The sequence below is a fragment of the Panthera onca genome, chromosome A1 (assembly GCF_046562875.1).
Source record: "Panthera onca isolate mPanOnc1 chromosome A1, mPanOnc1 haplotype 2, whole genome shotgun sequence".
Taxonomy (NCBI): Eukaryota; Metazoa; Chordata; class Mammalia; order Carnivora; family Felidae; genus Panthera; species Panthera onca.
Genome location: NC_138339.1, coordinates 130893858 through 130907577, shown reverse-complemented (window position 1 = coordinate 130907577; position 13720 = coordinate 130893858). Strand labels below are relative to the sequence as shown.

At 39.9% G+C, this 13720-nt stretch overlaps 2 protein-coding genes across 6 annotated transcripts in view; one reads left to right on the top strand and one right to left on the bottom strand.

Moving 5' to 3' along the window:
* Window positions 1-5251, top strand: part of CDC42SE2 (CDC42 small effector 2) — a 131252-nt gene extending 126001 nt beyond the window's left edge. For 4 of the 5 annotated variants that reach the window (XM_060637888.3, XM_060637890.3, XM_060637889.3 and 1 more), the window contains 2 exons: window positions 2313-2429; window positions 2864-5251. In XM_060637888.3, coding sequence (XP_060493871.1) covers window positions 2313-2411 — 99 coding nt within the window. In that variant the 3' untranslated portion in view covers window positions 2412-2429; window positions 2864-5251. The remainder of the gene's footprint in view (window positions 1-2312; window positions 2430-2863) is intronic. The other variant, XM_078451311.2, reaches the window with a different exon arrangement.
* RAPGEF6 (Rap guanine nucleotide exchange factor 6) overlaps window positions 3150-13720 on the bottom strand; it is a 212793-nt gene continuing 202222 nt past the window's right edge. Inside the window, exon 30 of the mRNA XM_078451204.2 lies at window positions 3150-5659. The gene's annotated coding sequence lies outside the window, so the exon portion shown is untranslated. The remainder of the gene's footprint in view (window positions 5660-13720) is intronic.

Below are 13720 nucleotides of genomic sequence, written 5' to 3'. Positions count from 1 at the left end.
CTAAGGGATGGGATTTTTAAAAAAGTGTCGTAGCTCATTAGAACCAAATATGTCTCCCAAAGGCTTTTTGTACTTACTGCCGACATTAGTTTTTTGTTTGTACAGTGACAAACAGCTTCTGACTCCTATTGGGCATGGGCTTGGTTTTTTAGTCAGTTCTGTCAGGTTGAATATCATGCCATTGCTGAGTTTCCTGAAAGTCTCATTGATAGATAAAACTTGTCTGAGCCTGATATGGTGAGAGAATTTTGCTCTTACATGCAGTAATAGTGTGAGACAAAAGCATGAATGTTGTTTATCCAAAGAAATAGTTTGCCTTGTTAGTTTGTCCTAGACTGAGCAGCATGTGTTAGGTACATGGCTTGATGCACATGAAACAGCTGTGCAATACGGGATTATTGAATGGTCAGATGACTTGGAATTTGTTTTCTCCTAAATAAACTGTTCTTCCCAAGATAACCTTTTATACTAAATTTTTGCTAGAAAAGGATTCCATGACTGTTTTAATAATGTAGACTTACTGTGTTAAAATACAGACACAGTTAAAATAATACATTAGAAAACCTAAATCCTGTGGTTTGAAATTGAACAATTGAGTTTTGGAGGAAAACCAGTTTCTTTTCTTGGTAAGAATTAGCATGACATTATGAATCCACTATGTAAAAATACAAAGATTGTATTTTTTTTTTTTATAAATAGGCCCTAAAATATCTAAGAAAAAGTAACATGTTAGGTGGGAAATTATTTGGTAGGTAAAATCAACTTTGTACCACAAAAAAGGAGCAGAACATGAATTTTAACTGTAGCGTATGGACTGTACTGTGGCCTTCTCAGACTGGGGATGTTTATTGAAAATAAATTGGCCTATAGATTTCAGGTTTGTTTTTTTTTTTTTTTTAATAAAGTAGTCATAAATAATGTGAAAACAGATAAAACATGTGATACCACTAGAATAAGATGTTCAACGTGAGTAAAATTTTCAGTAGATGGGTAAAAATTACCCATTTGAGAGCCAGTTACATTTTCTTACTTAAATCCTTTTGGATTCTAAATAAGCTATGCGTTTTATTTTTTGCTTTTCTGTTAGAATATATTTAAAACTGCCTTGCTCAGAAAATAGGCAAGTCTTTACTATTTTCTTTAAACCTACTGACTCAGCATCACCAGTGAAAACACCACACAAGTCATGTTTTCTATTAAGTGCTTACTAAGTATTTGATAAGTAGATTAATAATGGATATTGTCTGTCGTGTCCCCTCCCTGGGGAACCATGGAAGTGTCAACTGGCTGGCTGAGCTGATTGCCAGGGCTTTCTGACTCTTCACAGTTAGGTCAACACCTCTGACACTTTCTTACCTCTCCTTTTTCTAGCATTCTAGCCTGATTCTCTCATTCACTGCTTCCAGTGGGGTATGAAGTAAGATTGGAATAATGGATGATACACTTAGGGTACTTCACAACTTGCCAGTAAGTTTATGCACCTTTGTTTTAGCCCAGTAAGAGAGAAAATACCGCACCATTTATGTATCTCATACATCAGAAAATAGCCCTTTTGGGTGGTTAGGACAGATTGTCATGTTGACTCTTTTACCGATAGGAAGACTTACCTTTAGAGAGAATAAATACTTCACCCAGAGTTAACCATATTAATGAATACATTTGGACTACCATCCAAGTCTTTGGATGCCTAACTTTAACACTATCAAGTATATAAATCCTATCACATGGAACTTTAAAAATTGATCTTTGGTCCAATTTCATTCATAATTATTTTTGTCTCTAATGGACGTGGTTCTATACGTGAGGTGTCTGTATACTTTGAGTTGATCTGTATACTTTAGACTGTTTTTGAAGTGTTACCAAGTATATTGTGAATTACAGAACAGGGATTTTGTCACTGGTAAATGGGGAGAGAGAGAGGTGGCCCAGCAAGTGGTTTTCTAGCCTCCTCAACTTGCCTCAGGGCAATCAGACAAATTTAAGTCTAGGGCCGCCTGGGTGGCTTAGTTGGTTGAGCGTCCAACTTTGACTCAGGTCATGATCTCACTGGTTGTGAGTTCAAGCCTAGCATTGGGCTCTGTGCTGACAGCTCAGAGCATGGAGCCTGCTTCAGATTCTGTGTCTTCCTCTCTCTCTGTCCCTCCCCTGCTCGCGATCTCTCTCAAAAATAAAATAAAAATTTAAGTCTATAAAAATGGAATTTTTTTCTATAGAAAGTATGCTTTCCACAACTGCTCAGCTGGAATGTTGAGACCAGCATCTGCTGCATTGTCCCTAGTTGCTGACTTGGTTCTGTTTCTGTCTTGTTCTAGGTTAGCTCCATCCAGAACCAGATGCAGTCCAAGGGGGGCTATGGGGGTGGCATGGCCGCCAGTGCACAGATGCAGCTTGTGGACACGAAGGCTGGATAGCCCCGCGTCCCTTCTCCAGTGAGTACCCAGCTCCCACATGCCAACAGCATAGCTTGTGAGGGCTTGGAGTTAAAACATACATACTTTGTTCTCTTTAGAAATTGTGAATTACTGAAAAAGGGCAAACATCTATTACTCCGTTGAGTGTTTCTAGTGATCGTTGTAAGCACTTTACTTTGAGTATTAGTTTTAGGTTGCTCTTCTCAAATGCTTTAAGACATCCAGTTGGGAAGGAGGCTTTGACAGATTGTGTCCCTTAAACAAAAGTGAAATTACTGATTTGAGTATTGATACTGTGGGGAATGCCGTATATCATGAAGTACCTTTATATTTTACACAGCGTTATTAATATATTTTTCATGATAAACTTTGAAAGAGTTGTCTAGTTTAATTTGTAAAGGATGAATCCTTAAAGTGTAAAAATAATTTGGATTTTTCTTTTGGTTTTATAGGTCATTGTGAATTTCTGTGTTTTCTCTTTTCACTCTTCTTTAATTTTGTTGTTGTTGTGATTCCTTTTCAAATACAAAAAGAAGTGTGATGGCATCTTGTTCACCCTGTTGTGATTTCTCCAGTGAGATGTTCTTGTTCTGCTCTGAAGAAGCTGTTGTCAGATGAATCCTGCATTTCCTTCAGCTGGCATGCATGCCTTTGGACTCACAGACTTTGGATTGTGGCTTAATTTTTACCAATATGGATCTGATCTTAGCATGATCTTTTTTGTGAATGCTAGCACTGTTTTGCTTTTTTTTTTTTTTTTTTGCCATTTGAAACATTTCTCTTCCATCTCCAACCCTCTGCCTTATGAGTTTGTTGGTAAGGTAGGACCTGCTATTATTTGTTAATTTGTCACCATTTATGTATATTTTGGAAGGTATGACATCCACAAGCACAATGATCATTTTTATTCATTTGAAACTTGAGCAGAATAGATATCTGCATGCTTTATGAAGTTGCTTCATATGGGAGCCCATGGGATGCCAGAAAGGAGTATTTCTTTGCTGCTGTGGGCTGAGGGTAACTGCTGCTATTAGAGAAAGGTTAGCTGTGGCACCAAGTCTCGTCAGTTTCACACAAAGAGGCCTAACTGTAGCTTCTTTTAAAGTTAAAATCTGGCATTCATAAGGCATTCATTTGGTTGTAAATGTTCAATATATTTATTTTGAGAGCAAGGACCTGGGATTGTAAACAGGTATGGTTGTGTATCAGCGTGTTGGGGTGATGCCCTCATCCAGTCTCATTGTGTACTCATTCTGTTTTTACTTGTTTTTATTTTAGTTTTATGGGATCCAGTTGTTTCCACTAACAGTTTGTTCAAGTCCTGGCCGGTACTCCTAACTTCAGACTCTAGAGTCCTTGGCCTTTCCATATTCAGACTTCTTTCAGGGTAGTGGAAGTTACCAAGAGCTATTTAGTGACTTGACTGAATCGTTGCTCGTGAAAACAGTCTGGCTGGTGATTCTTTAGGACATGGGTGAGAAACCTTTGCTCGGGCTCCAAAATGTTTGTTCTTCACAAATTATGTATATTTCAGATAATTCTGTAAGTACTTTTCCTTCCCTATGAGGGTGTAGTGTTAAGACAGTTAGTGGTTTTGTAGTCTTATTAAAATGTTTAAATCCAATGTCTAATTCAGTTCTGACTACACTTTGTAGGGTTAGCATTTTATGCAGCAGGTGGGGTTAATTGAAAATGTAGACAGCCAAGAAATTAGGTAACTGGATAAATAATGGGTTTTTATAGGCAAAACAGGCAAGCATTTCTCTCCATCAGTGCTTTTGAATTTAAGTTACCCAGTGCAGTGGGGGTGCTAGGTAACTCGGTGCTTGTGTTTCTGCACTTTTGAGTCTTCTTAGGTGTCAACCCCACACGGAGAGAGAATCTGTGAAGAAAAACATCTATGCTTAATAGTAAAAATAGGCAGTTAGTTTAATTTACTCTGTGGATACTGCATTCTGGAATTTGCTGACCTTGGCCTTGTCAGTACTGATGCTCTTTAGTCTATTTTGACTTTTAAAATTCGTATAACTTTTATACTTGTCTTATAACTCCTGGGATCACAGCACAGGGAGCCATGCTCCTTTTTGCTGAATTCATGATTTGATGTTACTCTTTTTCTAATTAACATCTTCTGTGTGGACCAAATACTCCAGGAGCATCACTATGCTCCTCGGCGTGTAACTGACCTGCAGTAGCCACACTGTGTGCAAGAACATATGCCAAGGAAGGTGCCAATAAATTCAAGGAGACAAGTACAGTTTTAACATACTAATCTTGGACACAGATTTTCTAGGGAGGGTTAAAGATAAGAGTGTGAAAGGTGCAGCTTCCCCACATCCTAAGTGGAATTGTAAATTTTGGGCAACATGTCTCATTTTAAAATTGAGTCTAAATAAACAGGATTGACTGTTAGTGGTTTGCTGAAACAAGGGTTAACTGATGCCACGGATTCTAAGAGTGATCTGCGTTCTGTACAAGAGCTGCTTTCCCCTGGTGGAGGCATGAAGTGGTGCCAGTAAGCACAGACCGGGAACGTTAACTGTGGTGATGGGGTTTGGCATTTCCAGTGCAGCATTATCGCCTTTCAAGTGGGCCTTTGGAGATACTTTATGAGTATATATTAGCTTTTACTTTTGTTATTAAATTATAGCAGTTTCATTATAGAGCGCAAGTTTGCCTTGATTTTGTTTAAAATGACTTCTGCTCAGCTCCCAGAAGATGAAATTGACATATTTTTATAATATAAGCATACTTTTTTTGTACATTGTGTTCATTCAGTGTTGGCTTGTAGATATTAAAAAGAAAGTATTGATTTTGATTCAATAAATGTTTTCTTTCCATCCTGGTTTGGTTTTTCATTTCTCTTAGAGCCCCTTTTTAGCATTCTTGTATTTTCAGTTGTGATTACTGTCAACCCGTCGCTTTTTAAAAGAGAATTTAAATTTGTAGCCACATAGTAAGGAAGCAGTGAGCTACCATATTAAGCAGTTCTGGAATATTTCCAACACGACAGCAAGTTTGCTCCCCAGGAAAAACTTGGCAGTGTCTGGAGACATTGTCACATCTTCAGGGAGGGGCGCTACCGAACATCTATCCAGCCCCCAGATGTCAGAGTGCCACCATTGAGAAACCCTGACTGAGGACAAAGAATGTGTACACACTGACCAGTACATCCAGTTAGAAACTCTCCACTGCACTTGTGCATAGGTCCGGTAGGTTTGGGTGCATCTTGCGAAGTAATGTTGGTCCTAAAATAGAAAAATCAATGAGAAGACTAGGAAGAATATTTCAGGGGCACCTGGGTGGCTGAGTCGGTTAAGTGTCCCAACTTCGGCTCAGGTCATGATCTCACGGTTTGTGGGTTAGAGCCCTGCATCGGGATCTGTGCTGACAGGTTGGAGCCTGCTTGGGATTCTATGTCTCCCTCTCTCTCTTGAAAACAAACTTTTAAATTGCAAAAAGTTTTGATGCCTGTTGTCCTCATTTCATGGCCCAAGACTCTAAAAGGAAATTGGGTTAAGATGCTAAAATAGTAACAATTAAGACATCATGATTAAGAATAAAAGTATCTGAAGAAACTGATGTTGGTTTATCAAGATTTCTACTTTGAGCACGTTTTCAAAACACATGAATAAAATGTGCAAGAACTCATAAGCACATAAAGGACAAATCTATAAAAATGATCTGGGGGCGCCTGGGTGGCTCGGTCGGTTAAGCGTCCGACTTCGGCTCAGGTCATGATCTCACCGTCCGTGGGTTCGAGCCCCGCGTCGGGCTCTGTGCTGACAGCTCAGAGCCTGGAGCCTGCTTCAGATCCTGTGTCTCCCTCTCTCTGTGACCCTCCCCCGTTCATGCTCTGTCTCTCTCTGTCTCAAAAATAAACGTTAAAAAAAAAAAAAATGATCTGGAATTTGCTAAAACTTGCAACTGGCATAGGTAAGGAAATCATTTACCTTCTGCTTAAAGTATGCTTTGAGCACACGGCAAAGAAAGCAACTGAAATGTTACCTTCAATTTATTGTCTCCATCTCAAAGGGTCCAGTAAGAAAACTTTACCACTCAACAACTCATGTTATTCTGACTTTATATCTAAGCACATTAACTTTTCACTCTTACTATGTTTTCAGTGCTTCCTACCAGTTAGCTACTTTTGACCCCTTCCCTCATTCTCCAGTCTACTGATCTTAACAGTTTCTGTCTGGCCTGCCTTCAGTTACCACCTGAATAAGGAGACGGAAACGTTTGATTTGCGGGGGAAGGACTGGTGATCCTGGTACGCAGTCAGGGGGACTGTAGTCTGATTGGAAGGTGACAGCTGGGGAGAGAAGACATTATCCACCTCTCACCCCAAATTTTCTCCCCTGTAAACACAGTTCACTGGAGGTTTTACAACTGGCTCAAACTCCCATGGGCAGTAGCTTTCTATGGATAAATATGAGGACAGCCTGCTTTGGGAGCTCAAAAAGGATACCTAAGCAAGGATTTTTATTTTTGGTTTTGCCCCTTGAACAACCAACAAGACACTTCTTTAAAAATCCCCAGGGGTGCCTGGGTGGCTCAGTCCAACTTCGCCTCAGGTCATTATCTCACAGTTGGTGGGTTCAAGCCCCGCATAGGGCTCTCTGCTGACACCTCAGAGCCTGGAGCCTGTTTCAGATTCTGTATCTCCCTCTCAGTCCCTCCCCTGTCACTCGCTCTCAAAGATGAATAAACATTAAAAAAACTTAAAAATCCTCAGAGTTTCACCTAGTTACCTAAACAAACTCATTCTTTATACATCTGTGCCTTTCAAATGTTTCAGGCGACTATTTACGTTAGACCCCGATTCTTTGCCACAGCATGCTCAGGCGGTGTCAGAAGACATTTTTAGTTGCTGTTTCTGGGTGTCTTTCAACAACATCGTTTCGCTGTTCAGAAATAGTGCAGCGAAGAGGTAAATATCCTTGTTGCTGCTTTTGGTAGTTACTCAGATTCTAAATTCCAAATGCTATGAGATTTGAGTTTGATTTTTCACAAATCTCTGTAGATTTTGCTTACCTCTAATTTTCACTGCTTGGATAGTGTCTTAGCCTGTTTGGGCTTCAGATCTGCATAGGGTGAATAGGAATCTCTTTATAAAACATCTCTTCACAAGTGACACTTTCATGACCAGCACTTCCCGGTTGCCTCACCTCCTGATAGTATCATCTTTGGGAGTTAGGATTTCAACATGAATTGTTGGGGGATACACAAAGACCAAAGCACTCAGCTACAGGAAGTGAGTGGAATCGTCCCTCTTTAGAGGCAGCCACATCCAACCTGTGCACAATGGAGCAAAGGCTACAGGCCAGTAGCCTATCAGTATCAGGCACTACTGAAACCGAGAAGCCAAAACCAGCCACCCTCTCTCCCTGCCTCCCTTTTACCAATCTGATATTCCTGAAGGAGACTAACATGACAGGTAGACATTTTAGAAAAAAACCCAGCCTGTTAGGTCATAGGAGGTGTGAAAAGTTAAGGGAAACGGAGGATTCAAGTGATCCCTGGTGTGCTAAGCCCAGAAAATGCTCTCACGGGGAAGGAAAAAAAATATCAAAAAGAAATGCTCTCTTCATTCTTTGTGTCTTGAAATTTCAAAAACCTTTTTGCATTTATACTTTCCCACTTAGCCTCAATAAACCTTTTGTTCTGAAGACTTGCACCCTGCTCTGGGAGATTATTTCTTCTTCTGAGGATTAGGAGATTTTTCAGTAGCAGCCCTATAATGGAGCGCTTTCTCAGACTTGTGAGAGAAAATTATTTTGAACTCGTACATTCTATCTACAGCCAGACTGTCCGTGAAACGAGATGGCAAAATAAAGATGAGTGGTCAGAAATTTCTCCACACACCCTTTCTGAAAACACGTACCAAAGAGTATGCTCTGCAAGAACTAGTAGAACAAATTAAGAGGATAATTCAAAGAAATGCCAGGACTTCTAGGTCTGAAGCTGATGTAGCAGTCTATCCTAATGAGAAGAAACAAGGGGAAGATTTTAGGAACGCTGGTTATGAGAGGCATCATTAGCTGCAAGATTCACGCATTCAAACATTTTTTATTGAGCACTGTGTGCCCAAGGCACTGTTCACACACTGCAGATACAGCAGTGAACAAAACAAATTCCTTTACCCTCCGGGAGCTCTCATTCTAGTGTTGGGGATGCAGACAGATGGACTTTAAAAGCCAAATAAGTAAATCATGCGAGAGATCACAAAATGACCAGTGGCCTGGACAGCTGGGGATTTGGAAGAAGACCTACAGTTGGAAATGCCACCAGGCTGAGACTGTGATAAGAAGTGGAGAGGACTGTAGTAACAGGGTGACATAACACGTTCTACTGTCAGTGAGCAGAAAGGACAGTTCTTGATATGCTGGTATAAACCACACACTTGTCCAAAGCTAGGACATGATTTTGAGGGAACAATGTATGTAATTTAAGAACCTAGGACAGGGTCAGCCATGCAAATAAGAGTTATATGACAACTAATTGCCTCTCTTTAAGAGTCCATAGATAATCATCTTTTAAAAGCATAGCATAAAAGAATTATTCTCACAGAACACCCCATACATTTTAGAAAATGGCAAAATTCAATGCAAGGGAAAGTTGTGGAGGAGAGTGTAAGTGCTAATCTCTTTATGCAAATCCTGGGAGAAGTACTACCTCTAGGTCTGTGTTTATCTTTTACAGTTATAAACAACGTTACATGTCAACTATATCTCAGTAGAGCTTGGAAAAAATTATAAGACTAACAAATTAGGGGTGTCTAGTTGGCTCTGTCAGTAGAGCATGCGATTCTTGATCTTGGGGTCATGAGTTTGAGCCCCATGTTGGGTGCAGAGCTTACTTAACAAAAACCTAACAATTGAGAAACTTAAATGTAAACTAAAACCATAAATGGAATGAGGGAGAAGGAAGTCTTGCAAGCCTCCTCTTTTATAGGATTAAAAGTTGATGAGTCAAGAAATGAAATTTCTTATTCAAGAGGTAACCTGCAGAATAATGCAAAATGCAATGTGTGTAAGTAGGAATGGAGTTAGAAGCAGGCATGGAGACTTTTATTTTTCATGTAGTTCCGGTTTTCCTGTTTGGATTTCATTTTCTTTATACTGTTAATTTCATAACACTAACATAAAACAAAGTAACAATACCTTTTAAATAATTATCAGGGAGGTGTTTTCAGCAAGATGGCAGGCTAGGATGCTCTAGGCTCTTGTTTCCCGCACAGCAACATCAAATACATAATATATGGATCAAAATAGTTTTGTGAAAATGCTAGAAACCAGTTCACCTGCATCAACTAAGTGAACGCCTAACAGAAAAGGCCATGCTCGGGGCACCTGGGTGGCTCAGTCGGTTAAGCGTCCAACTTTGACTCAGGTCATGATCTCACAGTTCATGGGTTCAGCTGTGCTGACAGCTCAGAGCCTGGAGCCTGCTTCAGATTCTGTCTCCCTCTCTCTCAGCCCCTCCCCTGTTCATGCTCTCGCTCTCTCTTTCAAAAGTAAATAAACATTAAAAAAAAAAAAAGGCTATGCTCAGAATGGTCAGAAATTTTGACGCCTTTTGTTGGCCTTTGCCACACTCTTGCTCTTGTGCAGTATGCCTCAGTTGTGAGAAAACCACTTAATTCTGGATTTCTCCCTCAGGACTCCAGGAAAAGAATGAAACTTGCTTCTAACTTTCTGGTTTGTCTGGGGGCTATGTGAGGGATTGGTTTGTCTCGCCGGACTCAACATTGATGGAAATGGTGGCATAATGTGGAAGGTAGATTGGAGGATGCTGACAATAGACATGGGTGCATGTGGACTCAAGACCTGTGGATGGCTGGGGACTAGAGATCACAGGCAGGGGAACACAAACTCAAGTCTCCTGAGAAGGAGCACGAATGAGATTCTTACGGAAGCGAAACATGTCAGAGCAGTTGCTATGTGGAGAACTGGGACAAAAGCACTCACGCCGTCCCAGGGAAGATACATCCCCAGGAAAGAGGAGAAGACCATCAGGCCTTCAGTTGGGCTGATGGGCGAAGGTCTTCCCCTGCATGAACCCGGTGTGTGGAGAGTGGAAGAGGGGGCTCCTTTTTCAAATGCCCCGATCTCAACAAAAGATCATAAGACATAGAAAGAAATAACAAAACACGGCTCATTCAAAGGAACAAAATACATCTCTAGAAACCAGTCTTTAAAAAAATGCAGCTCTCTGACTTGGCACAGATTTTAAAACAGGGGTCTTACATATGCTCAGTGAGCTAAGTGAACATGGACAAATATATTTTCTCTTCCTGATTATTTTAATAGCATTTTCTTTTTTCTAGTTTCACATTTTGAATACAGTATAGAATATATGTAACATACAAAATATGTATTAATTGTTTATGTTGTTGGTAAGACTTCTGGTCAACAGAAGCCAATCAAAATTTATTTTCTTAGTAGTTTTGGGGAGTCAAAAATTTTACGTGGATTTTTGAGTACATGACAGGAGGGTGGTGGTTAGCACCCGTAGCCCCCAGGTTGCTCAAGGGTAAACTGTATAATCAAACTATCAAGAGTCAAAGAGAGACAATCTTAAAGGCAGCAAGAGGAAAGCGATGCAAAAATTCTCAACAAAATGCTAACTAGAATTCATTAGCACCTTAAAGGATTATGCAGATGACCATGTGGGATTTATTCCTAGAATGCAAGATGGGGCATTGGGGTGGCTCAGTCGGTTAAGCGTCCAACTTCAGCTCAAGTCATGATCTCATAGTCCATGAGTTCGAGCCCCGCATCAGGCTCTGTGCTGACAGCTCAGAGCCTGGAGCCTGCTTTGGATTCTGTGTCTCCCTCTCTCTCTGCCCCTCCCCTGCTCATGCTCTGTCTCTGTCTCAAAACTAAATAAAAGAAACATTTAAAAAATAATAATAATAAAAAAAAGAATGCAAGAATGGTTCAACTTAAGAAAATCAGTCAATGTAAGACACCACAATTACAGAATGATGAGCAGAAAACTGGTATGATCATCACAATTGATAGAGAAAAAGATCATCTGAAAAAATTCAATACAATCTCACAGAAGAAACACTCAACAGACTCTAGTAATAGAAAGAAAATATTTGAACAAAATGAAGGCTGTATATGGAAAGCCCACAGCTAACATCATACTCTGGTCAAAAGACTGAAAGCTTTTCGTTTAAGATCAAGAACAAGACCTAGTTGCCTGCTTTCACCCTTCTACTGGACAAAATACCAGAAGTCCTAGCCACAGCAGTTGGGCAAGAAAAGGAAATGAAGGCATCCATACTAAAAAGGAAGAAGTAAAATTACCGCTCTTCAAAGACAGCATGATCTGTATGTAGAAAGTCCTAAAGATCTCACAAAGGACAGTTACAACAGATAAACTCCATAAAACTGCACATTCTAAATCAACACACAAAAATCGGTTATGTTTCTATATACTAACAGTCCAAAAAGGAAATTAAGGAAACAATTCTAGAGGCACCTGGGTGGCTCAGTTAAGCATCCAAGTTTGGCTCAGCTCATGATCTCACGGTTTGTGGGTTCAAGCCCCACGTTGGGCTCTGTGCTGACACCTCAGAGCCTGGAGCCTGTTTGAGATTCTGTCTCACTCTGCCCCTTCCCTGCTTGCACTCTCTGTCTCTCAAAAATAAGTAAAATGTTAAAAAAAATAAAAATAAAAAAAAGAAAGAAAACAATTCCATTTATACTGGCCTCAAAAAAAAAAAAAAAAAATTACAATACTTAGGAATAAATTTAACCAAGGCAGTAAAAGACTGTGCACTGGAAACTACAAAACATTAGTAAAAGAAATTAAAGACACAAAAGAGGGAAAGTTATCCTGTTTTCATGGATAGTAAGGCTTAATATTGTTAAGATGTCAATACTATATAAGGGAATCTACAGATTTAATGCACTATCGAAATCCCAATGACATTTTTTGCATAAGCAAAAATACCCATCCTAACATGGATATAGAATTTCAAAGGACTCTGAAGAACCAAACAATCTTGGAAAACAACAAACTGGAGGTCTCATTTCAAAACATATTACAGTAATTAAATCCCATGTGGGATTAGCATATACAGCCATAGAATCCAATGGAACACTGGATATCCATAGAGCCCAGAAATAATTTCTCCTGTGTATGTTCCACCTACTCTACAAGGGATTTTCAACAACGATGCCAAGACCACTCAAAGGTTAAGGCCAGTCTTTTCAACAAATGCTGCTGGGAAATGGGATATAAACATGCAAAAGAATAAAGTTAAACTTTGTCATAGTCTGTTTGGGCTACTATAACAAAATGCCGTAGACTGAGTGGCTTATAAACAAGAGAAATTTGTTTCTCACATTCTGGAGGCTGAGAAGCCCAAGGTTAAAGTGCCAGCATGGTTGCTTTCTGATGACAGCCCTCTTCTCACTTCACAGCCAGTGCCTGTTTGCTGTGTCCTCACGTGGTAGAAGGGCACAAGGGATCTCTCTGTTCCAAGAGCACCAGTTGTATTCGTGAGGGCAGAGCCTTCCCAAAGGGTCCACCTACTAATACCATCATAAAGAGCCATTTCAACGTATCAGTTGGAAGGAGGCACAAACACTGAGACCATAGCAGATCTTCACCTTACACAAAATATCAAAATTAAAATGGATTGAAGACGCCAATGTTAAGACTTAATATCACAAAACTTTTGGAAAGGCTTTGAGGGGAAGCTTCGCAAGAGGATTTAGCAATAATTTCTTGGATATGACACTAAAAGCAAAGGCAACAAAAGTAAAAAAAAAAAAAGTGAACTGGACTGTATCAAAATTAACAACTGCATCAAAAAACCACAACAGAATGAAAACATAACCTGTGGAATGGGAGAATATATATTTGCAATCATATATCCAGAATATATAAAGAATTCCTCCAAGGATGCCTGGGGTGGTTCAGTCAGTTGAGCGTCCGACTCTTGATTACGGCTCAGGTCACAATCTCACAGTTCATGGAATCGAGCCTTGTGTCTGGCTGTGTGCTGACAACACTGAGCCTGCTTGGGAGTCTCTCTCTTCCTCTCTCTACCCTTCACCCACTCATGCTTGCACATTTTCTCTCTCAAAATAAATAAACAAACATTAAAAACAAAAGACAACTCCTCCAACTCAACAACAATGACCACCACCGTCAAAAAATGGGCACAGGACTTGAATAGACATTTCTCCAAAGAAAATGTACAAATGGCTAAAAAGCACAAAAAAGATGCTGAACATCACTAACTGTGAAGGAAATGCAAATCAAAACCACAGTGAGATACCACC